Source organism: Furipterus horrens, unplaced genomic scaffold, assembly GCF_987537825.1.
Source record: "Furipterus horrens unplaced genomic scaffold, mFurHor1.1.pri manual_scaffold_5, whole genome shotgun sequence".
Lineage (NCBI taxonomy): Eukaryota > Metazoa > Chordata > Mammalia > Chiroptera > Furipteridae > Furipterus > Furipterus horrens.
Window position 1 is genome coordinate 192,192,885 of NW_028327175.1, and position 27,718 is coordinate 192,220,602.

Consider the following 27,718-nt stretch of genomic DNA (forward strand, 5'->3'; position numbering starts at 1 on the left):
TAGCGAAATAGATTTCAAAGTGTCTGTAGAAAAGCTATGTTTGATCAAATGGCAAGAGACACTAAAATAAAGTTAGGTATCCTGATTAAACATTTATTCATTTATTAAGTAAAAGCAGTGGTGTTCATTTTTTTTTTTTTTTTTTTTTTTTTTTTTTGTTAGGATAACTTGGCTGATACAGCAAGGATATCCTGCTGATATGATATAGTTTGACTCCAGCAAAGGATTTCACAAAATCTGATGTTTTTTCTTTGAAGTAGATAGAAAAATGAATACTGGGTAATAGTATAGATATTGTTGGTGGGAGGGGGAGGCAGTCGTTAGCAGTCTTTTCCCTGCCTGGGTTCTAAACAAATGTAAATTTAACAAGTAAATGGCTTTGGGTATATAAGCCTATTGAGTTTGCTAATTTTGAACTCCAGAACTAGGCAGATTTTGTCACTTGCCATAGGTGATGCTCAACTGGAGCATGACTTCCTCCGTGGGGACCTTCCCAGATAAGAAGTTATGAGATGAAGGATCAGAGGAGGATTCACATTATCTGTAGGCAGGTTAGCTTCTAAGAGGAAGAGAGACAGACCTGAGTTGAAGGCACCCCAGTTCATCAATAGAGCAAGTCATTCCACCTCCTACGGTCAACCATGGGAGTGTTTATACACCCTGGGGAGTAGATCAGCAATTTGCCAAGGAATCTTAATTCCCACGTTTAGGAGGAAGGGTGCCAATTCCAACCACTGCTTCTTTGGGTATTCTTCTGGTACCCATGGAGGCAAACTTTGATTTTACTCCCAGAAAGCTCTGAAGTGGGTTGGAGCAGTACATACATCAAATCAACTTTAATAATACTCAATATCTAGAACTGGAAATTTATTCCCAGTCTGTTTACAATTTCAGATTATGTCTTAACAATTTCTAATGCCACATTAGATAACTCATTAAATACTATTAGAATACTAAATTACATCAAATAATAAAATACAGGTAAAGAATAAAATTCCAACAATCTAGAAGTGTTCAAATTGAATCAAGTCTCCTTACTTTGTCAAATTTTGGGGATAAAATCATTGAAGTTTAAAGATTATATGTTTTTAATTTAAAATTATGAGTACAGTTCAAAGTAAAATTAGTTTGCCTTTGCGAGTTAAAAATTCTTCAAGTAAATTCCAAAAATGAATCTTTCCTAATTCTTACCCTATTTCGTCTCAGCCAGAAGCATTGCCCATTCACAGAGTTGAAATTGTCTATTTCTCACCAAATCCAAAGTAGTTCTTCAGGGGATAGTCTAGGGAGGGTGTGTTTTGGATGAATTTTTACAATAAAGAAAGGATAATTTCACAAGGTTTGAAAATCAAAGAAAGTGTTCATAGTCTGCTACCTAAGGGACATCTTAGATACCCTCAACCTATTTTCTCCCGGAGTTGATATGTGGATGTAACCTGTAAAAGTAACAAATGTTTCTAAACCCATATACCTTATCTGTTCTGTTTTTTCACATCACTATATGGAGGAAGTCTTGGAATTAAACAAAAAAGTCATTCTCTGGGTGGATTCTATGTTTTGCCTTGAATTACTAGCAAGTAAGTTAACTCACTTCCTTTATATTTTTCTTTGCCATCAAATGGTGTTGAACTGGTCAGGAAAATAGAATAGTAGCTCAACACGAATGGCAATATGGGGAGAGATAACTGTTAGTTGGAAGTTCAAAGGATCAGAGAATTCTGTACTCAAGGAAAAATAGGTTAAAAACAATTACAACAACAAACATGAAAAATTAAATGAGTATAATATGAAATTCTTCTTTTAAATTTTAAAAATTACTTGAAGAAGTGTTAAGTAGGGAATACTTGTTTTTGTTGTTGTTTCTTTTTCATTTTAATTTATTTATTGTTGTTCTATTACAGGTGTCCCACTTTTTCCCCCATTGCTCCCCCTCACCCAGCCCACCCCTTCTCCCACAATCATATCCCTCCCCGTTGTACATGTCCACGGGTCATTTATACACGTTCCTTTACTAAATCCTTCCCCTACTTACCCCCCTTCTCTCCCTCCCCCACTCCTGCCTGGTCAGTGTCAGTCTGCTCCTTGTTTCCACGCCTCTGGTTCAGTTTTGCTCGTTAGTTTGTGTTGTTCATTACTTTCCTGTATTAGGTGATATCACATGGTATTTGCTTTTCACTGCCTGGCTTATTTTGTGAAGCATAATTCTCTCTAGTTCCATCCTTGTTGTCACAAATGGCAGGAGTTCCTTCTTTCTGCTGCGTAGTATTCCATTGTGTAAATGTACCACAGTGTTTTGATCCACTCATCTACAGATGGGCATTTAGGTTGTTTCCAGCACTTGGCTGTTGTGAATAGCACTGCTATGAACATAGGGGTGCATAGGTTCTTTTGAATTGGGGTTTCAGGATTCTTTGGGTATAATCCTTGCAATGGAATCACTGGATCAAAAGGCAGTTCCATTTTTAGTTTTTTGAGGAAATTCCATACTGTTTTCCATAGTGGCAGCACCAGTCTGCATTCCCACCAACAGTGCACTAGGGAATACTTGTTTTGATCAAAGTTCATGGAATTGTTGATTGGGTCCAATACCATAATGGTTTCAAAAATGAAACAAAAAAAAATCTATTTTAAAAATGCATGTTAATTTCCAATACATTAAGAGAAATAATTCTACAGCCTCCTATACTAATCATTTCTTGTCTATAATATTGTTTTCATTTTACATTTTAAGAGGGACGTTGAAAGAATCCTGAGAACCATGTTTCATGAGAAACAGTTTTGTCCTCCTTATAAAACCGAGTAAGCTCCTTGAGGACAGGACTATGCTTCTTATCTCTTCAATGTCACTGCATGATCTTCTTCTCAGAACACTAGAGTTCCCAGGACACTTGCATGAATAATGAATGAACATTGTAAGATACTGGAATTGTTTAATTTGAAGACATGAGAAAAGTTTCAAACACTCAATATGTATTTAAAGGAATTTTAGTAAATGAGATCAGAAGTGTCCCATTTAACTTTCATGGTCCAAAAAGAGCCCAAGAATAGGTTTTCTCTCAGTTGATTGAACTTTTTAACAATGTTACAAATCTTTGGGGAAAAAAATAGCAACTTACTAAAAAGTAGTTCTTTTGCTCTATGTATTGGAGAGTGCCGGATCACCACTTATCAGAAACGTCTTCGCACTTTGGACTGTGCTTAAATGAGAAAATTGAACTAGGTGACCTCTAGGTTTCTTTCTAGCTCCGAGAATTAGTCCAGTGAGTCTGCCATGACCATTGGTTTTCTTATTTTCTTACATTCTGATTTTTGTGATTTAACACACTCTTCCAAGTACGTAAGAAAGCCAATTTCTATCAGTCATGAGTAATCTATGCTTTTAAACTGCCCTTTAGATTTAAAATATTTTTAAAATTTTAAATTAGTTATTAAAATATGTCTTCATTCACAAAAGATTGAAAAAAAAAACAGTGATTATTAACCCTTCACACTAATTAGTCAATGAACATCATAAGTACCTTCCAAATAAAGACTTAAAAAATTATAATTAACAGACGTTCTGTTTCACAAGGAAACATTTCACAGAAGAATCATTTTTGAGTTTCTCAACATTGAACTGAAAATGACTCCATTAGCTAATAGCAAAATAATCACATTTCCCTTAAAGAAAAGAAATCTTTTTAAAATATTGAATAAGATGAAAATGCCAATTTCTGAGTCATTTATGTCTCCAGGAAGACTTAAGTACCTCCTGAAGAACTTCCAGATTATTGTCACAAACTACCTAAATGTTCAACATGAACTCCTTATACACTAAATGAAAAACCTAAATGGATTATGTTGCATTTAGAATTTCTTAACCTAGAAGCTAGCATGATATGGTTCAGAATTGGATCTTGAACTTTGTATGGATTCCCAGAATCAGGGAGAAAAAAAGAAACCACCTTTCTTTAGTAGATTAATTCTTAAGGAGCAAGGGAGAAACTACTGAAGGGTTGATTTGGGATTCATTGTAACAAAGGCCTTCAGTCATAAATTACTGGCATGTCTATTGTAATCAACTGCTTTTTTATTTCTACTCATCAATGTTGACTTCATATTGTGCCCCTCTTGTCATGGACATTAATTTGCTCTTCTTGAGAGCAGGGCATGTATTTCCCTTACAACTTAGACCTCTCACAGTAGGGGAAAAAAATTTTTTTTTCAAGTGCAGGTTTCAAAATTTGAAATTATCCAGCTTTCCATTTTGCTCTTTGAGGAGTAATATATTAAGTATGCATTCTGGGATTGTGGCGTTTAAATGACCTTTTCGCTACTCATCCTTTTGCTCATTTTGATTTGCTCAGATAAATTAAAACCACCTGGCCTTTTATATTAAAAAAGGTTACATACAAAATTGATCTTTTGATGCTTATTGTATTTGCGATTAACTACTGTTGCTGTTTTCTGGCTTATGTCTTTAACTTTATTTGGATGGTAAAGCCTACTTCTTTTGCCTGTTTGTTCCAAACTACTTCTCACATCATAAGAATGGACTCTCTGGGCAATACAAAGAAAAATTATGTTAAAAAAAATAATGAATCTGATTCATTTGGGTCCTGTGGTGCCTGATGATTGATATATATATATATAATTTCATTTCTTTTAACCTTGGTGAAACCAAAATTATCCTTTGACCATTCTGCTCCTTGCCACCTTGCTGAATAAGACTCAGCCTTTTCTCTGTTTCTTGAAAGCATCAAGCTCTGACTTGCCTCAGGAACTCTGCGCTTCCTCTTCCCTCTGCCTGAAATCCTCTTTTTTGGCTTCCCCTGTTTCATTTACCCAGGATTGCACAGTTTCCCTACAGGTCCTGGCCTTTGGGTCATTAGAGTGGCCCATATGACTATTGATGGAAAATGATATACGTTACTTCTGGTCTGAGGCATGAAAAGTCCATACAGGATTCACTAGTTTCTTTTTTAATTTAATTTAATTTTTTTTTTTAAATTTTATTTTAGCGAGAGGGGAAAGGAAGGAGAAAGAAAGGGAAAGAAACATTGATGAGTGAGAGAAACATGAATCAGGGTTGCCTTTCCTATAACCCAGGTATGTGCCCCAACTGGGAATTGAACCAGCAACCTTTCGGACTGCAGGACAGCACCCGACCAATTGAGCCACACTGCCTGGGGCAGGATTCACTAGTTTCTTTTCTGCACTTACGTTCAAGGAATCCTAGAGTTGAGATGAGAGAGTCTCATGATTGCTGAGTTGCCAGATGGGGAGTAGCCTGGATCTACAGAAGATTTTCTATGAGCAAGAAATATACTTTCGTGTGTTAAATTTCTGAGTTTTGGGGATGCATGCCTATACGGAGAATTCAAGGGTTCAGGTCAACTCTCATTTCTTCAGAGGTCCGTGATCACTGTGAAGCATTTCCTCCTACCACTGTCTCTCTTTCCCCCATCATTTTATGTTTCCTGTAGTGATCTTTTTCTGTAATATTTTAATCTACTTGTTTATATAAGAATATGTTGAACAAAGAAGACTTCTGTATACTATTAATCAGGACTTTTAAGTGATCAGCGTAATCCTTAAATTTGGCAATAAACATTTCACTTTTTGACTTTCTGTTTCAATTTCAGTAAGTGCAAACAAAAGAAAATCAAATATTGCTGTGCAATGGTCTATTGTGTTTCCTGTTGCTGACCAGAAAGAGTGGTCTCGTATCAAGCAATGGCTGCGTTTTTGACTATTCTAGATGAATCCATTGTGTATGATTTGCTTCATCCAGAAGTGAGATCATCTTTGGCAAAGTCTAAATCAGTGATGTCTTCTATATCAACAAAGAAAAGGATTACAAATCCAAATTTTAATTTTATGATTGCCTGAAGCTACCTTCAAAAATTCTAGCAATATCTTTGCATACCTTCTGGTTTTGCTCACTAAGAAATAGATAAAGCTTTGTTGTTTTCAAATCCAGGCTAAGTAAATGCAGGCATACCTCGGAGATATGGTGGGTTTGGTTCTAGTTCACTGTGGTAAAGTGAATACCACAATAAAATGAGCAACACATTTTTTGGTTTTCAGTGCATATAAAAGTTATGTTGACTCTCTACTGTAGTCTATTAAGAGTACAATAGCATTCTGTCTAAAACACAATGTGCATAACTCAATTAAAAATACTTTATTGCTAAAAAATTCTAACCATCATCTGAACCTTCAGTGGGGTCCTTGTCTTTTTGCGGGTGGAGGGTTTTTCCTGGATGTTGGTGGCTGCTGACTGATCAGGATGGTGGTCGCTGAAAGCTGGGGTGGCTGTGGCAGTTTCCAAAAAGAAGACAACATTGATGTCTACCACACTGAGCGATTTTTGTAGCGTGTGATGCTGTTTGATAGCATTTTACCCGTAGTAGAACTTTTTAAAAAATTGGAGTCAGTACTCTTAAAACACACCACTGCTTTATTAACCAAGTTTGTATAATATTCTAAATTTTTGTTGTCATTTCCACAACCTTTTTTAAAAAATGATTTTATTTACTTATTTTTAGAGAAAGGAGAAGGGAGGTAGAAAGAGAGGGAGAGAAACATTAATGTATTGTTGTCTCTCACATGCCCCCAACTGGGGACTTTGCCTGCAACCCAGACGTGCCCTGACTGGGAATCGAACCAGAGACCCTTGGTTTGCAGGCCAGCGCTCAATCCACTGAGCCACACCAGCCAGTGCTCAGCAATCTTCACAGCATCTTCACCAGGAATATAAACCATTTCAAGAAGTGACTTCCTTCCTCATCCATAAGGGATAACTCTTCATCTGTTTAGGTTCCAACAGAAGATTGTAGCAGTTCAGTCACATCTTCATTCTAATTCTCATTCTCTGGCTATTTCCGCCACAGCGGCAGTTCCTTCCTTCACTGAGGTCTTGAGCCTCTCAATGCTGCCCATGACAGTTCTTCCGAACTCCCGTTAATGCTGATATTTTGCCCCTTTCCCATGAATCACAAATGTTCTTAATGGCATCTAGAATTGTGAATCCTTTCCAGAAGGTTTTCATTTCTACCTTGATCTGGGAGAGTACTCACTATCTATGGCAGCTCTAGCCTTATGAAGTGTAGCCTGGAAAAAAGCAATTGCGATAACCTAAACTAAAGGGTATGACAAGCCACTCCCATGAGGTACCAACATCATTGTCTACAAAAACCAGTTCAGACTGGAAAACTAAGAGCAAAAGATTCCCATTGTTCTGCATAAGAGCTGAGGACTGTGCCTTGCAGATTTAGTTATATAAAATGATAGAATATTATACTTTCCTAATTAAAAAACACTAAAATATATTGCCATGTCTGTTTACTTCCTCACACCATCCTAACTCCAAAAGAACAACGTCGATTGTTTACTTACATACTATGTTCTATGTGATTTTGTTAGTAAGAGAAATACTCTTCATGAAATATTTAATCTCTCATTCAAATACTTTGTTCATTTTATAAATGTAAGCTCAAGATTAATAATAAGTCATTTTGATGGCTCTTTTTATACCTTTCCAAAAACTTAGGAATGTAATTTTTATTAAAAATACGAATGTATTATGATGACTTCATGGCAGTTTTTCATAATCTTTTCAGTATTGCAATAAGGTAGATGAGCAATATGTAACTTGCTGTTATTTGAAATACAGGTTCACAAAATTGTCCCATTCTAAAAAAAAATCAATATCCACTTACTTTGCAGGATAAGCTATAAATTCTAAAATATTAAAGAGCACATCATGGTTTTTAAAGGGTAATTCATAATTAAAATCAGTTTTATCCTAACTGGCCTTCACTCCCACTCAGATAATACAGAATTTTATACTTTAGTCCACTCATTCCTTGTTCATTCATCAAAACCGTTGAACACCAGCTAAGTGCTGTAGGGAATCAAATACAAATAAAAATAGATTTTTGCATTAAAGAAGATTTCAGAGAAGCATAAAGATACAAAGAGATAGTATGCTACTAATCTAATAATTCATAAGAAAGATAATCGCTTCAAGCTTGGGGTGGAGTAGAAGGACATTTGGTGGTGGGAGAAAAATGGACAGAACCTAGACATGGGAGGAAGGACTATGAAGACAGCTGGGGACAGAGTTAATTGCTGTTCTGTTGTATGTGTGTTTTTAAAAGTTATTATCCTGAAGTCTATCAGAGAGATGTATGTCTTTAGGGTAGTTGAAAACTTGGCTAGTATGAAATTTGGAGAATGCTACAATATTTGAAGTAGTGATATTGAATGGAAGAATGATCATATATGTGTACATTTGATAGAATTAACATTTGCCCTAGTTAGGCATGGATTTTTATATTATTTTTAATTTTGTGATTGGCTTTGTAAGAGATTTGAATAGTAAAACAGTTATGGACAACAAACATGATGCTAAGAACATCTCTTTCGTTTTTAAATTTCTTCACAACGTTTATGGTAGCATGATTACAATCTATTGTATTATGATCAATTTGTTCTCTTGGCTTTATCTTTCTGTTGAGTAATTGGCAATAGCAGATTAGTTATAAAATGTCTATTGTATTATGATCAATTTGTTCTCTTGGCTTTATCTTTCTGTTGAGTAATTGGCAATAGCAGATTAGTTAAAAAACGGATCATCTGTTATATGGCTTCTTATGGATGTACAACGTGTTAAACTTCATTTTATATAAAAATCATACTCACCAAATGAATTATTTTTGGAAGTTCTTAAGAAAGTACTCTATAGTTTCTTAATTCTTAGGTTGAGTTTTTATCATTCTTAGTTGCAATTGGCTGAAAGCAGTTCCAAATCTAAATTTATTTTCCCACAATTATGACATTTTCCAACTGTCACATGAATTTGCAACATTTGTTAAAAGGGAGACAAGTAGAGCAAAATGTGTCACTAGTGCTGAAGAAAATGGCCCTGTGGTAATTAGTGTGCTATCTTAAAAGCCAAAATTAGTGCCTGAAATGCAACATCATAATTGTACCAATGAACAGCTAGTGAATGTCCCCAATGTGCCAGACTCTGCATTCTGCAATCCAAGGGCATTCTCTCTTCTGTCCCAACCGTATATCACTGTTATTTCCTCTTCACAGAGAGAAAGAATAAGCATTAGAAAGGCATGAAACATAGTTTGGTTAGGGTCCAGTAAGTAGTGGGTGGAGAAACTGGTACTCGAAACAAACCTCTGCGGTGCAGGTAATAACCCCACTTTTCAGATGAGAAATGTTGAGGCTTAGAAAAGTCTCAATACAGCAGTCCCTCTCTATATTGTGGTTCACTTATCGCAGCCTCACTGTATCGCGGGATTTTTAAAAATATTATATTTAATTATTTATCACGGATTTTTCACTCTATCGCGGGACTTTGCGATACTGTATATGTATGTTGTTAAAGTTACGTAGGTTTAAGAGTGTAGAGTATGTTTAAGAACATAAGTAGTGTTTATAAAAGTGTGGAAAAGGTTAATAAGGGAGTGGGAATGGTTTATAAGTGTGTGGGAAGGGTTTATAAAGCCTTAAAATATATATAAATACTAAAATAAATCTAAGGTTCCTACTTCGCGGATTTTCACCTATGGGGGGTGGTGCCTAGAACGTAATACCCGTGGTAAGCGAGGGATCACTGTAATTTAGTTAAGCTGAAACAACTAGTACGTTGTTGTAAAAACTTGTATGCAAACACAGGTCCTTCTAACTCAAGTGTAGCTATATCATTTGTCAGTACTTTTATTAAATTTTGACAATTTAAATTGTAGGCCTGCTATTTACCTCTTCTTTGTTTTGACACGGAGGGGGCAAATTTTGGGAAATAGTACATACCAGCAGGAGGGAGGAAACTGAGGGCCAGAAATTAGTAGCAAATAATATTTTCCCATGATATTGGTTTAGGCCATCACATCAAAGCAAGAGGGTTTTTTGGAGAAAGTGATTTATCGTTCCCAAGTTTCCAAGTCAGAACATTTACATTCATTTCTCCAAGTCAGAAACTCAGTATGTCAGCCAGAGTCCTTGAACCAGGCCTCTGCTAAGTGACCTGGAGTAAGTTCATTCACCTGATTCCCTATTTGTACCCTTTACTATATACTACCTTTCTGTCCTAATTATTTTTATTTTAGCATGTCTTGTTTACAAACAATAATGACACTGTCCTGGACAAGAACAATTTTTTTTTTCTTCTTTGCCAAGAATACCACAGTAGACATTCAATTCTTAAAAAGTGACAGAAACTCAAAGGTCAGAAGACAAACTGGAATCTTTAAAAATTCTTTTGTATTCTACTAATAAATAAAAAGATGAGCAAAAACTATGACTATTATTGGTTTTTCTTTATTATGAATGTTGGGATCACAATAACATATTATAATCCAGAAAACTCTATTCTTTATCAAAGATAGTGAATATGGAATATTTGTAGATTTATATTACAATGTGTGATATCAACTATGTATTAGTTTTATTCTGTAGACCTTTTAGAATTAGGGGAAAGGAAAGATGAATAAATAGAAGCTGTTCATTTTGTTAAAAATCATGTACTTATATGAGCCACCATGGTAAGCTGAGGGGAACTAGTATTAATAAAGAAACATTTTAATACAAAGGTTAGAAAATTGTGTTCAAACCTAAACTATAATTTGTGATTTTCTCAAGCCTACTTGCATATTTCTATAGGAAAGGTAGATGTATATTTGTGTGTGTGTGTGTGTATGTGTGTGTTGGTGTATATATATGTTTTTACCACAAAGAGGGTGGTGTTGTCTACATTTGGTGTCCCTTGGCATTTGAAATAATATTGTTCTCATTTGCATAGACACAGTATTCAACTGGCCACCCCTATTGAGAGAGGCCCAAACAAGATTCTATTTGCTAGCAGCTGTGTTTTTAATAATATAATTTTGAGTTTATATTAAAGCAAATAATTTGGTGGTTTGGATCACATTTATTTTTACTTTAAATGTTTTAGTATGTTTTTATTACTTCTTATATTTGTACATAGATATAACATGTATAGATAGATATAGATACAGATGTATTCATTTTAAGAAAAAACTGTTACTCCATAATGGTTGTATTATTTCTACCCCATATTGGCCCATGGATGTTCTCTTTTTAATAATAGCAAAGCAAGGCCTTAAATTATATTTTAGCTGCACATTTCATGAATAGCATCAATACTGTGCCACAAGTGTTAGAACAAAATGTTAAAGAATAAACTGCCATCAGGTGTTGGCTTGTGTTCTTTCATCACCTAAAAGCAAATTTTATGAATGTTGCATCACAGTACTATATACATTTACATTCAAAGGCCAGTTAATGTTTTAAGTTAATGCCAGTGAATTAAAATAATCTCAATGAATAATGAAACCACTCATTGTGTTCAAGGATTTTGCTTTTCTTCAATGATACAATTTTCTCCTCGTTTGAAAGGGTATTTAATTGCATTGCTCATCCACTTTTAATATTTAATAATAATTTTTATTAGCTGTGTGGAATAAGAAGGGCAAGATGTGCAATATCTAGTGCTGGTCATCAATTTTTTTCCTATCATAACTTAATGAATATTGTAATTACAAGGAGAGGCCGAAATATAAATTATCTTGAAAGTGATTGGGACTTGCTAGTTTATTGATAGTAGCTTGGCCAGAGCCAAGAATGAGCCCAGGATAAAGAAACGAATATCTGGAGGGGAAGCCCTGGCACAAAAGTTTTGCCATGTACTAATCACTCCTCGTTTTCAATAATGAACAGAGAGGCTTTGAATCAAGTTACAAGTGCTGCCAATAATAACGGCTGGTTCCTTAGCGATTGACAGGGTATCTTAATGACTTAGAAGATGTAGTCTTACAAGGTATATGTTCCTTTCATCTCTGTTAATGCATTTGACAACTTTTCATTAACATTGCTTAAACATTTTGACTGTTATTTCCTTCCAGCTAAGACAACAGCATGAGTTAGAGTGGGAAAACCTGGCAGAGCTATTTTCATAATAGCCCTTCTTACTTAAGGAACACTGCTCATCTGGTGTTTTCAAAATGCTTTTGAGTCCATTTCATTAGGTCAGGGAGAAGTCCTCTGCAGGCGCCATGCATTTAAAGCCTCGATGGTAATAGAACTCAGGCCACCGAGAGAAAACCACTTTCATTTCCGGCGATCTACATGTGGATACGTGTTCTAGATGACTTCTAAGTTTTGAGTGCCATTTGTTCAAAATAGAACCAGGTGTTGTTGAAATTAACGGGTTTTAAACCTATCTTAAAACAAATCATTTTTTAACTCTCTCCAGCAACTGCTTCGAGAGCGACAGCAGATGGCCAGCCGTCCCTTTGCTTCCGTTGACGTAGCGCTGGAAGTAGGAGCTGAACAGACAGACTTTCTGCGAGGCCCGTTAGAGGTAGGAACAGCGGTGCCGAAAGGGGGCCTCTGTGATTTGCATATTTATATTGCTTCTCTCATCTGCGTCTGCTTGTGAAGCCAAACAGAGTCTGATTATCTCGGGTGGACAAGATTCAGCGACATATATTATGCCATTTTCAAGGCGCGTAGTCTCACTCGTATGACATGAGCTGTAACAAAAGCCACCGGAGAATCTATTAGCCTAGGCAGGAGTGACAAACTGCTCACCTGGCAGCCTTTCCCTGACAGGTAGGAGCTAAAGGAATTAAAGATATAGGGATGATGGAAGAAACAAAGGGTCCCTATTTAGTACCTGGAGTGCTCAATATCCCTTAATTAACAATTCACATTTATATTAAGAAAGTTGGCTATAAAAGGTGGGCAGGGATGAGTCGCATTTTAATTATATGGTTTCATTCTTGAATGTAGAGAATTGTAGAATACAGCAAGCACTTTTATTTGTGGTAATGACAGTATTAGTAAATTCTTTTACTGCAAATGCAGAAACAGAGGATGGTGAAACAGCAATCATTATGTGCAAGTAAATGTGGTATTAGGATCCTGAAGTAAGGCATGAAATGGTTTTTGAAAATAATAATTCCCAAAGAAGCAAAAGCCACAGATTGCAATTAGGGACTAATCAACACATTTTGAGGCATAGTAATTTACTTGTATGTTTATTATTGCTTTATTCATACTTTGTATATGGTGCGATGTTTAAGTAGGAAGATTAAGAAACACTGCAGAGTGGAAATATATTATTCCCTTTAATAAAAATTCGCTCCTGTGACTAAGTTGCATCGTGATATTTTGCTTTTCTTCAAGGAAAGCAAGGAATATAAAAATAGACTCCTTTAAAATTTTAGGTACAATTATAATTGATTCTGTATAGCATTTTTAGTTATTCTGAAAAAAAAAAAAGAGAAACTGAATCAGACCTCATGAGCATATATGATGCAAAGCTAGTATTTAGAGGACATTCCCCCATGATTTTTTTTTTTACCTTTTGTGTTCTTGATTTTTGATTACTGTAAAACACAGGTGGCAAGGAAGCTTAGAATAGTACACTACTTAAGGACATGGCCGGGTCACAGTTGAAGCAAAGCTAGTAGCATGAACAATATTTTACACAGCAGTCTTGCAAGTAAGAAGAGGCTGTGGAAAAAGTAGGCTATAATATTTATTGTAAAACCATCAATACAGTTTAGCAATTCTTGGAGGCAGAGTTCCAGCTCTGAGTAAAAAAGACTGAATGTGTAACCCCACCCCTATCCTTCACCTGCTCGCAAGTAAAACAGATAGTATAGTGGACCCATCAAAATAATCTGTGCTCAGCAGAACATACCGACTATGTTTCTGGGAAACGGGGAAACACAGTAGGGTATTTTTAGTACTGCCAAATACTTTTAACATGCGTTCCTAGTATATATGTTAAAATATTAATGTTTACTATAGTAACAAAACTAATATTAGCATCTTAATATCGGTGAGTCAGTAGCAACGGCAGCAAAAGCTAGTTATATCTAGGTTGTCTCAGAGAACTTCTTGTGTGGTGGTAGTGTATAAGAGTTATTTTATGATGTTTGATTAAATATTTTATTAGGCTATAGTTTCCTATGACAGTTGTTATTACACTTAATTAATGTTTCGGTTTAATATGTTTTTGCTTCCATTTCATGTAAAATTAGTTAGTCATTTAACTTGTATTTCCTACTTCTTTCCATTACATGCATTAGTAGATAATAGGATCAGGTTCATATCCTCTATTAAATAACCGACTGTAAGAATTTTATAAAATACTGCTAAATCAAATAGAAATCTTATAAAATGAAATCCCAGATATTGGAAGCATTGTGCTAGGTATTTTAAATGTAGAGCCTGAGAAACAAATAATGACAAACTGTTAGGTAAACATTTCCATATGTTCTCATAATTTGCTTAGAAAATAAAATAGCAACTAGGTCAAAATTTGGGATATTTAATATGAAATTTTACCTCAAGTCTTAATATACATTTTTCTTTTAATTAAGGGTCATAGTGCTATACTTTTTATACCTTATAGTTTTATTCATATTTATTGTAAGCTTCTTTTAATTTTGGTTCATGAAGAAAGACTCCAGATTAACCATTAATGACATATAAGAATATAGCAGACTAAATATTGTATAGATGAAGTCTATGTGAAATTTTTCATGGGAAAGAAGCTATTACTTAAGGTTTTTGCCATCTCCAATACATCTTGGGACACAAAGCAAAAATGACTCAATATTGTTTTTTCCATATTTCATAACGGAAAGTCTATCTCAGAAAGAAGCTGAAAAATTAGCTCAACAATTGTTTACCAGTCTCATTATGTGCAAAGCATATAGAAGATGGATATAGGAAGACATTGTCTATGTCTTCTGGAAACTTACACACTAATAAAGGAGATAAGATGTAAAAATAACTCTAATAAAAAATATGTGATAAATGCTAAAAGGACAATAAACATAAAGAAGAGGGACTAAAAGGAATTCAAAGTTCAGGATATTGTCGAAGTCTCTTGAAAGATTGTAGTTGCTCTTCGCCTTTAAATACAGGTAAGATATCAATAGTTAAAGGTAACAGTGAGACATACCAAGTTGAGAGAGAAATATGTACAAAGGACAGAAATAGAAGAGATAGAAGAGCTGTGTATGTGAAACAAGGAAAAGGCAGAATTAGCTGAATGAGGGAGGAACTGTGGGCATCAAGGTAGAAGATGCAGGGGTATGGTAGGAAAGTCAATTTTAAGGGAATGCCGAGGATCACATGCAAGATTTTTTGAGCAGAAGATTTTTATGTTTGAATTTTAGAAAGATTGGACTGTAACATCGATTGTATTGAAGAATAATGGAGAAACGATTGGGAAGTTAGCCCCTTAACTAGAGGCTGTCAAAATGTAAAGGAGCAAACATATTTGAAAACTGCAACGAGATAGAATTTAAAGAACTAGATAACTAACTGACTGAATACGGAGCTAGAGTCATAATGCTGGGAACTCTTCACATGTACTTGAAGTTGTGGGAGTGGGAAGAGAAAGAGAATCCAAGGCATATTCTAGGGAAATTCCTACAATTAAAATGTTGGAGGAATATTGAAGGAAAAAAAGATTCAAACGACAGGCTAAGAAGCAAAATTGAGAAGTTTAAGACCATTAAAATTAAGAAAAAGAAGGCGTGCAAAAAAGATGAGGTGGCAAAGGTGGCGTCCACATCCTAAGCAGTCAGTGAAGAGGAACTTAGGCGTGGAGATGACATTGGGTCATTGTCTTGTCGCTGGGAACTTTGGAGGACATAGTTTCTATGGAATGGTGTAAACCAGACAGTAGGGCAGGGTTGGAGATGAGGCAGTACCTACAACAGGGGTAGACTACTTTGGGGCATTGATATTGTTCAAAGGAAGGAAATGAGATGGTAGTTTAAGAAATTGACAGGTTCAAGAGAAAGTTTCTTTGGGAGAAAAAATATCGAAGGGGAAAAATGTACATTATGGGAGCGAGGTTCAAAGAATCAAGTATAAGGATTAATTTTTGGAAGGACAACATGGAAAGAATTAATTTTGGAAAGGCAAGAAAAGATAAGAAAATGATGGGTAGATTAAAAAACATTTTGAGCCTATCCAGGTGATAGCAGTTTGCCCTTGACAATTTTATCATTTTTTATGCTGATATTTGAAGTAAGGTCACCTGCAGAGAGTGAGCTGAGGGCATAAGAGTGAGATTTAAGGATAATAGAGGAGAAGAAAACCCTCCCTGGGAAGACGATGATAGCTGCTTCAGGGAGAGGACCGGAGTTGTCTGAGATGCCTCCTTCGCTCTTCTCCACTTTCTGTCCTAGAGCCCTATCTGTTCTACAGCTTAAATATGTTTGAAATCCATCGCTCCATCCCCAGTCCTCCTCCTCTATTTCAAGCCTTCAGAATTTCTTTTTCCTGAACTTTTAAAATCACCTTCCTTCCTGAAGCTATTTACCTCCCTCCCTCTTTCAGGCTATTTCCCACATTGCTACCAAAGTGATCTTTCTAGAGGGCCAATCTGCTCCTATCAAATTCCCCAAGGGTTATCCTCTTCCAGTGAAACCTGAAACTCCTCTGCATCGTGTACCTCCAGGGGTCCAGTCCCTTTCTTCCTATCTAGGCATTTCCTGCCACCTCACCCCATTCACCTGATCCCCACCCAATATCCCTTCCCTGTCTTTGTTTCCCCTGTTTCCTTGGCCTGGAAGAATGTGCCTATCTGGTAGAATTGAACTATTTCTGCTAGTGTCAGGGAAGAAAAAAAAAAAAAAAGAATGCATGAATAAAGGAAGAAATAAATGAAAAACATTATCTTAAGGTGATGAAGGATCACTGAAGAGCCATGAAAACCCAAATAAACTTGGCATGTTGTGAGGACAATGACTTTATATAGTGATGACCTTAAAGCTAGAATCAGAAGTGTGGAAGGCAGATAGTGGGGTTTCTTAAGGGTTAGATATTGGCAAGGAGAATAATGAAAGAGAATCATTAAGGAGAAATTTTAGGATAGCAATATGAAAATCTCTTTTTCTTTTGAAGATTTTATTTATTTATTTATTTTAATGTGAGGGGAAGGGAGGGATAAAAAGAGAGAGAGAAATATTGATATGTGAGAGATACATTGATCGATTGCCTCTCACGTGCCCCCAACCAGGGACTTAGCCCGCAACCCAGGCATGTGCTCTGACTGGGAATTGAACTGACAACCTTTCGGTTTGCAGGCTGGCACTCAGTCCACTGAGCCACACCAGCCAAGACATGAGAACCTCTTTTAAATTGCTGAGGGTGGGAGTGAGAAGGTTGATGGTAAAGGCAAAGGTCTGTGACTGACAATATGGATAGCTCAAGGGATAGAGAGTTGAGATTAATTAATTGGTTCATTAATTCATTACTCAAATACTAATCTAATTCTTACTGTGTACCTCCTATATGTCAAGCTTTGACAATACAGAAATTAATATAGGAGCACAGCCCCTACTCTTGCGAGTAGCAGTTTAATTAGGATGAGGGGAAAATTCAGTATTTAAGCTCTTACTAGAGATTTGAGTTATAAAGTAGATAGAACTCCCTGTTTTGCTTTATTTATTGGTTTTTCTGAATAAGGTATATTGGTGTTCTAATGAGTTAATTTTGCAACTTTATTTTACTTTAACGCACTAAAATACACACACAATGTCTCATACTTAATTTTTGAAAATAAACACTTAATTTTGTTTAGAAAAGAGTGATATTGAATGAACAGCAAAATCTTTTGGTAATCTCATTGTAAATATTATTCAACCAGTATGTTTTATTTAAATCTATATATATTCATCCTAGGGTAAAAGTAAGTGTAAATGACTATGTACTCTATGTGAGTGAATGCGAGTATTAAGTATTATTAAATCTACATACTTTTTAAAAAATCTTTATTTTTTAGAGCAGTTTAAGCTCGCAGCAAAATTAAGAGGAATGTATAGAAATGTCCCGTATACCAGCTCCCTGCCCAGACACATATCCTACATAAGTGTTTTGCTTATAAATTATTTATATATTTACTCTTTCAAAAATTATGAGTTTTTGAAGTAGGTATTATATATGTCATCCTCGAATCTCTCTTTTAAATGATACATTGTGACCTCTGTGTCTATATGTTCTTGTGAATTTTTTAAAAGTACATTCTCAAAATAGAATAATTTTGTCTTAATATAAGTCGCATTCCAAGCAGTCCCATGTAACATTTTATTCAAAGTACATTACATTTTGATGACCTCATTTATTTGGCCTGAAAGAAAAAATAACCAGACAATGAGCGATGCAGTATACCAGGCGCTCCAGACCACACACAAAGATGCTCACAACCTAGTCAGTGCTCGAGAACATCTTAGAATCTGCTGTGGAGAATGACTAGATGGTCGTTACCTCCCCCTTTAAGTATCCCTTTCTCCTGCTGGGCTGCTTTCTTTCTCGCTCCGACTAGTTTGTTACTCCACATTCTCTCATGCGATCTAATAAGGAACTGATGCATGTGATGATAAACCTGAAGCCCTGTGATATCCCAGAATACTTTTGATTCATCAAAAGAAACCATTTAGTTGGGGGTTAATTAGTGATAAAGATATTTTATTATAGAGAGGTTAATATCTGATTACTTTCCATCATAATAGTTGATTCACTAAAACACCTGCAGTCAGTCTCCCAGTGTATTGAATGAAGGGTAGGTGAATGCATACATAAATGCATCTATCAATGCATATGCACAGGTTTTATCAAATACTGAAAAAAAATGCGGTTGACATTATTGACATGTTATGTGACATACTATGTGTTCTTGAATTATCAAGGCCATATTGTTGTCATACATTAGTTATTAATTTTTAAGTAGTATTAGTTTATTCCTCTGATTAGAAAATTACAACATTCTAACTATTAAAAAAAAATAAAACTTTGGCCAATAGAGAAAGGTAGATTATAGAAATGAAAACCCTCATCCCTACTCCATCCATTCTGACAAATGAATACCGGCGCGTAGTGTACACACTTCAGTCTAGATGCAGAATGTGTCCATCACCGCAGAAAGTTCCCTCACGTGCCCTTACAGTCACTCCTGTCCTTCTGCCCAAACCCTTAGCAACCACTTATCTGATTGATGTTTTTACAGTTTGCCTTTTCCAGAAAGTCATATATATGGAACCATACAGCCTGTCACCTTTGATGCCTCTTCTTTCACTTGGCATAATGCTTCCAGGATCCATCAGCTTGATTATCGGTATCAGTAATATGTTCCTTTGCTGAGTAACATTCCATTGTGTGGATGCACCGCAATTTATTTATGCAGTCACCAGGTGACGGACAATTGGATTATTTCCAATCTGGAGTTATTGTGAGTAAGGCTGCATGCAGGTCTTTCGCACACCATCTTTTATGGAAATATGTTTCTGTTTCTCTTGGGTGAATACTTCTCAGACTGCTAGGTCATAGGGTAAAAGTAGGATTAACTTTAACAGTTTTCCAAAGTGGCTGTATCATTCTGTATTCCCATCAGCAGTGTCAGAAGGTCACGATTGCTTTGCGTCTTCACCAGCACTAGGTGTTGTTGATTTTTTTGTATTTTGTTTTGTCATTCTAATATGTAGTTGAAATCATTGTTGTGTTTGGTTTTGAGGAGGCCTGGATTTCTTTTCTGTTAGATGAATCCTGTCTACCATTTATAGGCATGCATATCTTCAGATGTTAATTTTTTCATATATATGCACAGATATTAACTGATGAATATTGTAAAATAAAAGGCAGGGAGCAGAGGATATCTAATATGTGCCTATAAAACACGAATCCAGAACTGTAGCTTTGGAAAAATATCTTCATAAAATAGTTATATTTTTTCAGCTCCTTTTGAGGCCATCTTTAATGAAATGGCTCCATTAAATAAATAAAATATTAATGTCAAATATTAACTTTTATAATAAGTAAATATAAGCATACAGAGAAATGAATCATATTGCCCAGCCTTAACAATTGGTGACTCATAAACAATCTTGTTTCATTTCTCTAATGCCTTCTTCACAACACCCTGCTCCCACAGTGACTATTTTGAAGCAAATCCTGGGCATCAAAGATTAAATTTTAATTGAATCTTAGAGTTCTTGATTTATTATTTTAGTATTGGAAGTAACTTTTAAACATTCTAAAAGTTCATTTCTAGTATTTATCTCTAAGGCTTATTAGTCTTTTGGTTTGACCTATCGAATATGTAATGTGTACAGTATTTGCTAGGTATATTCTTCCAGGCATTTATTCAGTAAGCAATGGGAAACCACACCTGAATGGGAATGAAAACTTATTGAGATTGTTTTACTTTATTAGCATATTATGTGTATAGTTGTTTTAGTTGCATTGTGTAGACATTAAATCATAAGAACTGCAGGTCGTGCTTAATGGAAGGTGCTACTTAACAATATACGTAATTTGATCTATTTTTCTATTTACTATATTATATTTTTAAATTACACATTGGCTATAATTCTAGGAGTACTTTCTTAATTCTTATTATAATACTGATCTGGTTTTCCTCCCTGGGAAGCTCAACTGAAGTTCCTAACCAGCTTTAATTAACAATAAAAAAAAAGAGAAATAAAAAGAAACTTCCCATCATTGGGAATTCTGATTTTTGCCACACTAACGCAAAATACCATGAGCAAAATGGGACTAGTCAGATGTGAGAAATGATAAGCAACCATTGTAAGGGCCGCCTAAGACAGACTACAATAATTGAGGAAGAAACCTTGAAATATTTCAGTCCAAGTATGAATATCTATAGTTAATTATATTCCAGACAGTATCCATTACCAAAGATGTAAGGCCAAATTAACTTTAATGTTGCACTCTTCACAAGACATTCCATAGCTAGCAATAACATTAAGATAATGCTGTTAAAATAAGAATTTCAATTATAAGGCAGATGAGTCTGTGAAAAACATGACAGTCTTAATGAGCAGTAGGAGTCGGAATTCACTTTGATAAGGAACATGGTTACCAGGGAGAGAAAGGAAACAAAATACAGCCTGCAGCCCTTTCCTTTTGTCGCATCTCCCTCAGTTGATAGCAGCGTTGGATTCAAGTTCATTTCATCACATCTTTGTTTCAAAAAAAGGTGGGGGGTTGTAGGCGCAGGTCCCTTCTTGCAGGTGGGAAAACTGGATCAGTGACTCAGTGGTAATATTGGGAAGAGATTCAAGTTACTTGAAAGATCCCCGGCTGCCTATGAGGGGCATGATTTTAACCAAGGCGTATGTAGTGAATATTACCAAGCACAGTAGCATATCCTGTGCTGTATCCACCATACCCTTGTTTTTCACTCTCCAGTGATAGGGAGAAAGGGAACTGGTGAATATCACCATTGGGGATAGTAAGATCAGAGGAGAAAAAGGCTGCCATTGAGGAGCTCTCTGTTCTTTGTAGCTCCTCTGCATGAACCTGCTCCCACAGGGGCTGTCCCTACGAGCTTTGTTCATCAAGCCCGTGAGCCGTGCACAATGTAGTGTTATCATTGGCCTCCCGGTGCGGTTTAACACAGAAACCTGCCCGCAGGGCAAGCTGGACCTATTGGAGCTCACGCGCACCTGCCCTGAAGCTTCAAGGGCTATTTGATACAATTTAAGAAAGCTGAGAGGTCAGCCTGCTCATCGGGTCTAGAATTCATTTGATTAGTGTTAGCGATCAGCTGCATCGTTTTTGCCTTTCTGTTGTAAATTGTTAGGGATTGTAACAGTCTCTTCTTGTTCACTCTTTTTTTTTTTTTCTTTTCCATTTTGTGCAACAGGAAAATTTTCTTTGCATAAAGAATGAACCTATTGAAAATGTTGGCTATTTTTAGAGGTCAGGAACTCTTTTCTGCTGGAAATTTGTAAAAACGATTCTGGTTTTAATTTACTCTATATCACGATTTATTCACCACCTGTATAATTAATATAAATATTTTCCTCAATTTCTTTGTAAATACATTTCTCATAAAGCCTTTTCATACATATTGCTTGCTCTAGAGCATGACCAATTTTCATAATCCTTACTACAATATGCTGTATAATGCCCATAATGTTGCTGCTGTCTACTCTCGTATTTACTTAATCTGTCATCAGAGGGAGCAAGGCCGATGCCTTTAAGTGAACCAATTGATTATACAGCATTATGTTTAGCTTCCACAAGCAGAAATTTTGTTTCCTCCCTTAGGAACCTTAATTCTGGAAATGAGCATTGCATCTAGATTCACAATGTTCATTTATTAAATACAAATGTATATTAGTTTACTAATACATAGTTAAGTAGTAGATCCATAGAGTAATGATAAAAAATTTAAGGCAATTTATTAGCATCTATGATTTTAAATATAATCACAATGGAACTGATTTAAACTACAAATAGTATAGTGAATCGTTCAAGAGGAACCACAGAGCTCAAATTCAAAATTGATGTTCTTAAATTAATCTGTTAGTTAATATATTGTCAAATAAACTAAAATATAGTGCCATATTAGGGGAGCAACTTTGCTAAACAGATCTTATACTTTTGTAAATGTAAGAACATAGTGGGTTTCAACTATATTGTTACAATAATTTCCTATTTGGTTTTTTTTTGTCATTTCTATTTTCTTTTCTTTCTCACTTGAAACAGTGAACCAAGAATTCCAAAATCAGGACAACTCACTACTTCGTTCTCTTGTTCATTTTTTGTCCTCTTAATTGTATATAGAAGCATAGCATTGCTATTTCCTGGGCTTCATTTCTGTCTAGTCTTTTGGTAGTATCTGAATGTATAAATTTATATATACATTTTAAAAATTAGACTTCATAATCTTTAATGTAAAAAATAAGTAAAGTATAAAAATAATAAAAAAACATTTAAGCACTAAAAATGTTGAACAAAAACCTTGCTGTTTTTTTAATGATCTAATATCATCTTCAGACATGTAATTAATATTATCACTCTCAGAATAATGTTTAAAAACTGGCCTTTTGAAAATGTTATTTCAGCTCCCATGCATTCCTTTTGGTGGAGAATAATTGGTTCATCTCATTATTAATCAGGTTTAGACCTTGTACATCTCTTGGGTAAATGTTATTTTAGAATTGAAAGAAAAATAAGGAGGAATGAAATCCAGGCCAAGCATGCAGTCATTTTTACCTCTAATGTTAAGAACATTAAATTTGAAGTCAGAAGATATAGTTCCAGTTCCAATTCTACTGTTTAGTTATGTGACCTCGAGAAAGCAATGTAAGCATTTCTAAGCCTCAAATTCCCCATTTATAAAATAGAGGTAAGAAATACTTTCTCTGTCTAGCACTCAGAATTCTTGTTGGACCAGACAATGTTTGCTACATTTAGATAGCAAACTCAATATTGCTATCTAAACATAAAGTATTCCAGCAGAGATTTATTGCCCAACATTGTTATTTACACATTTTTAATGATTTATTGAAAACCCTCAGTGTGAAAGGTACTCTGCTAGGCACTAAGGAATAAAAGTGGGTAATATAATACCCAACGACCTCAGATTATAGTGGGGAAAATACATGAGCACATAACAAAATAATTTTAATCATTGGCTTTGACTCGAATGTTTGTCAAATACAAGTATTATTTTATTAATGAGAGAGTATAAAAGTTTAAAAGAAAGACCTAAAATGAAACAGAATTAAAAATCTAGATTTACATCAAATTATGTGTGGAATTAGTATATGAAAAAAGTGGCATATGGATCAGTGGGGAGAGGATGAGCTTCTCAATAAGTGGCTCTGGGATAACTGAAGAGCTGTATGGAAAAAGAGAAAACTATCAGTTTCAAATACAATAGATTCAAATGCTAAAACAATCCAAATCTAAATATAGAAACCATGTTAGCAGAGAAAAGACAAAGGTCAATTACTCTGTAACACTCACAGTGGCCAAATGTTTTTAAAATATGACTGAAATCTAGAAGCAATAAGGGAAAATATTACTAAAGTTGCCCATATAAATTTTCTAATACACTTTCCATGGCCAAGTATTTAAAAAGTGAAATGAAAAAAATATGGAAAATATATGAAATCTATATCATGAACAAAGGTTTGATATCTCTGAAATGTAAGTCTTAAAATTAAAGGGAAGCAAAAAGACTGACAATTCTGCAACACTAAACAGGAGCTATAAACATTTCACAGGAAGTGAAATGCAAAAGGCATAGGACTTAGATAAGTATGTTCAAATTGACTCATAGTTAAAACACTAATTAAAATTTACTGGGATTACCATTACTGGTCAATTTGATTGTCAGAAACCCAAAAGACTAACAGCATACCTGTGGTAAGCGAATAATGTCCCTCAAAAATGTCTACATCCTAATCCTCAGAATTTCAAATGCAAAAAGAGGCTTTGCAGACATGGGTAAGGATTATGGGATGTGTCGATTACCCTTGATTATCTGGGTAGGTTTACTGTAATCACAGAGGTGCTCACAAAGGAGGCAGGAGAGTCAGAGGAAAAGATGTAATGATGGAAATAGAGGTCAGAGTAATGTGCTTGCTGACACTGAAGATAAAACAGGGCCACCAGCCAAGGAGTACTGGCAACTTCTAGAAAATGGAAAGACAAGGAAACAGATTCTCCTCTAAAGCTTCTGGAAGGAAAACGGTCCTGCTGACATCTTGATTTTAGTCCAGTGAGTCCTATGGTTTTGACTTTTAATTTCCAGTACTGTAAGATAATACATTTGTATTGTTTTAATCTATTACATTTGTGGTAAGTTCTCACCATGGCAATAGACGACTAATACAATCATGTAAGAGGAACATTGTGAGTAAATAGGCACTTTAATAACCTATTGAAAATGCAAAATTTACCAGTGCTCTGGAGGAGAATTTTTACTATATTTATATATACACTTATCATTAGATTCTGCAAACCCACTGTCAAAAATATAAAAAGATAAGAGAAACCTATTGCAGCACTATTAGTAATAGCAAAAATGGCTGGTAACAGGCCAAATATCTGTCAATACTGGACTAGTTGAATGAAGTGTGGTAAAATGTACTATGCTGTTATTAAAAAATATTTCTGTATTTAGCTATGGAATGATCTCAGGCAGTATTGCTAGTAGCAATGTGGAAAGAATATGTATAGTATGTTACTATTTGCAAAGAAGGGAGAGAATATAAATATAAGTAATTAGACATATTTTCTTTTAGAAACTAAAAAGATAATATATAAAGTGGGTTTTTGTGGTTTTAAAAAAGTTTTTATTGATGAGAGACAAAGAGAGAGAACATCAATTTGTTGTCCCATTTAGCCATGCATTCATTGGTTGATCTTGTATGGACCCTGATAGGAGATTGAGCCTACAACCTTGGCATGTCAGGATGATGCTCCAGCCAGCTGAGCCAGGGAAATTTTGTCGTGTTTAGTGGTTATTCCTTGGGCTATAAAGGGAATAGCATGAAGGGAACAAGAACAGTTGGTAGACCCCTCTACTTGTACTTTATTTTGTAGATGGGACCCTGGAACCCTATGTATTATAAAACTAATGTGTTATAATTATAAAGGGAAATTAAATGAAAATGGGAAAGGTAGCAAGCTCCAAAAAAATCCACTTCAGAATTAACACATTAACCTAAATTGGGATCGAGTCAGTGACAAAACTGTGCAGAGAGGGCATATTTCAAGTGACTTTAAATATACTGTGTTTGACTATATACCCTTCATGGGATGTACTCTTAAAACAAACAAAAAAATGACAGAGAAATTTATTTTTATTAATTGTATTGTCAGAGGTAATATGTAATATTATATTTCATTTTATTATAGCATATAGATAATTATTAATATCATTAGCTATCAAGATTTTCAGTGTAGTAGGCAATACAAAATCCCAAAGAAGTTAAGTAAAACAGCTTAAATTTGAATTGGCAATATTTCTATGAATTCATGACAATTTTTCATCTTCAAAAAAATTTCTGTAGGACACACACTCATATTCTACAATACACAGATACCCTTTCATTGACGACTCATTGCCCCAGCCTCTAGGAGTGCTATTAGCTCTCTTTAGCCATCGTCCTGTCCAGGGATTGCAGAAAGCTGCCTTACCCAAGGTCATAACCCTTTCCGATGTGTAGGGATCTGTCTTTGAGGGAAAATTAATGCCTGGCCCTCTTGGCCCAACTTGATTGTTGAAAGATCGTTCTGGCTCTTGATCTCTTCCTCATGGGCCTGCATCACAATTTAAACTTTTCCCTCGGTCCAGTCAGGCTTCCTTCCTTTTCCTTTCACATTTTTTTTTTTTTTTTTTTTTTTTTTTTTTTGTCCATAGAAACTTCTGCTTACTCACTTCATTTCTCAGGGAGTGTACTTTTTTGGGAATCTAATTTATGACACTGGGCTCTGTTGCCCAAAACTTCCTAGAACAGTAATTACATCTCATGAGATTTTAAAACACAATTTCCCAGCAGAGGTCCTTAGAGAAATGTTTGATTCCAGGTCTGGGACAGCAAAAGACAAAAACACTATCAAATGCTTTTGTGGTTATATTAGAAGAATTCAGGGAACTTTCTCAACTTGGTAAAGGATAGTTACAAAAAACCTATAACTAACATCATGCTTAATGGTGAGAAACTCAAAGCTTTCCTATTAAGATCAGGTATAAGGCAAAGATATTCCCTTCTCGCCACTCCTTTTCAACATTGTACTCTAGCTAATGCAATAAGACAAGAAAAGAAAGTAATAAGTATATACATTGGGAAGAAAAAAATAAAATTATCTTTGTTCACAGATGACGTGATTGTCTCTGTGGAAAATCCAAAAGAATTGACCAAAAAATAAGTAAATAAATAAAAATAAAATAAAATTTAAAAAACCCTCCTGGAACTAATAAGATTGCAGTATACAAGGCTAATACACAAAAGTCAATTGCTTTCCTATATCCCAGCAATGAACAAGTGGAATTTGAAATTAAAAACACAATAACATTTATGCTAGTACCCCCCCAAGATGAAATATTTAATATAAATATAGCAAAATATGTACAAGATCTATATGAGAAAAACAACAAAACTCTACTGAGAAAGAAAGAACTAATTAAATGGAGAAATAGTCCATGTTCACACATGGAAAGAAGCAATATTGTCAAGATGTCAGATCTTCCCAACTTAATCAATAGATTCGGTGCATTTCCAACCAATCAAAAATGCCAGCACATTATTTTGTGGATATATACAAACAGTTTATATTCTAGTGGGGGTGGGGTTACAGATAATAAATGAAAGACGAAAACTGAGAGTTAACCATTAAATTTAGTGTTGTTGAGATCTTGTTCAACATGACAAGAGCAGGCGCATTCTTGTCACCAAGCCATTCTAGTCTGCATAGGTGGAGACAGACATTTACACAAGCAAGGGCTAGGCAGTGTGGTATAAACTATCTACTGTCTAAGAAGCTTCACTAGGGACAATGAGTACTCAATTAATGTTTATTTTTTCCATAAAAAGACATGAAGTATAAATTAATGTTAGTTATTATTTTGTACTCATTTATACTGTCCAGCCTCTTAAATTCTATATCGAGTACCATAGCATATAAAGTGTACCGATGATAGCAATCTTATACATTAGTTGACGTAGCAATAGATAAGGGAGCATTTACAAACGTGGTTCATAATTCTAACCTGTAGTTATCTAGGAGCACATCTACATTTTTTAACCTTAAAATAATTTCAATCATGGATCTTATAACCTTAAAAATAATTTTAATAAACTTGAAGTGTACTAATAACATTTAATTATGTAAGTGATATGTG

At 35.0% G+C, this 27,718-nt stretch overlaps 1 protein-coding gene across 1 annotated transcript in view; it reads left to right on the forward strand.

Moving 5' to 3' along the window:
* ATRNL1 (attractin like 1) overlaps nt 1–27,718 on the forward strand; it is a 480,268-nt gene that overhangs the window by 282,146 nt on the left and 170,404 nt on the right. Inside the window, exon 27 of the mRNA XM_090278658.1 lies at nt 12,275–12,382. Coding sequence (XP_090134784.1) covers nt 12,275–12,382 — 108 coding nt within the window. The remainder of the gene's footprint in view (nt 1–12,274; nt 12,383–27,718) is intronic.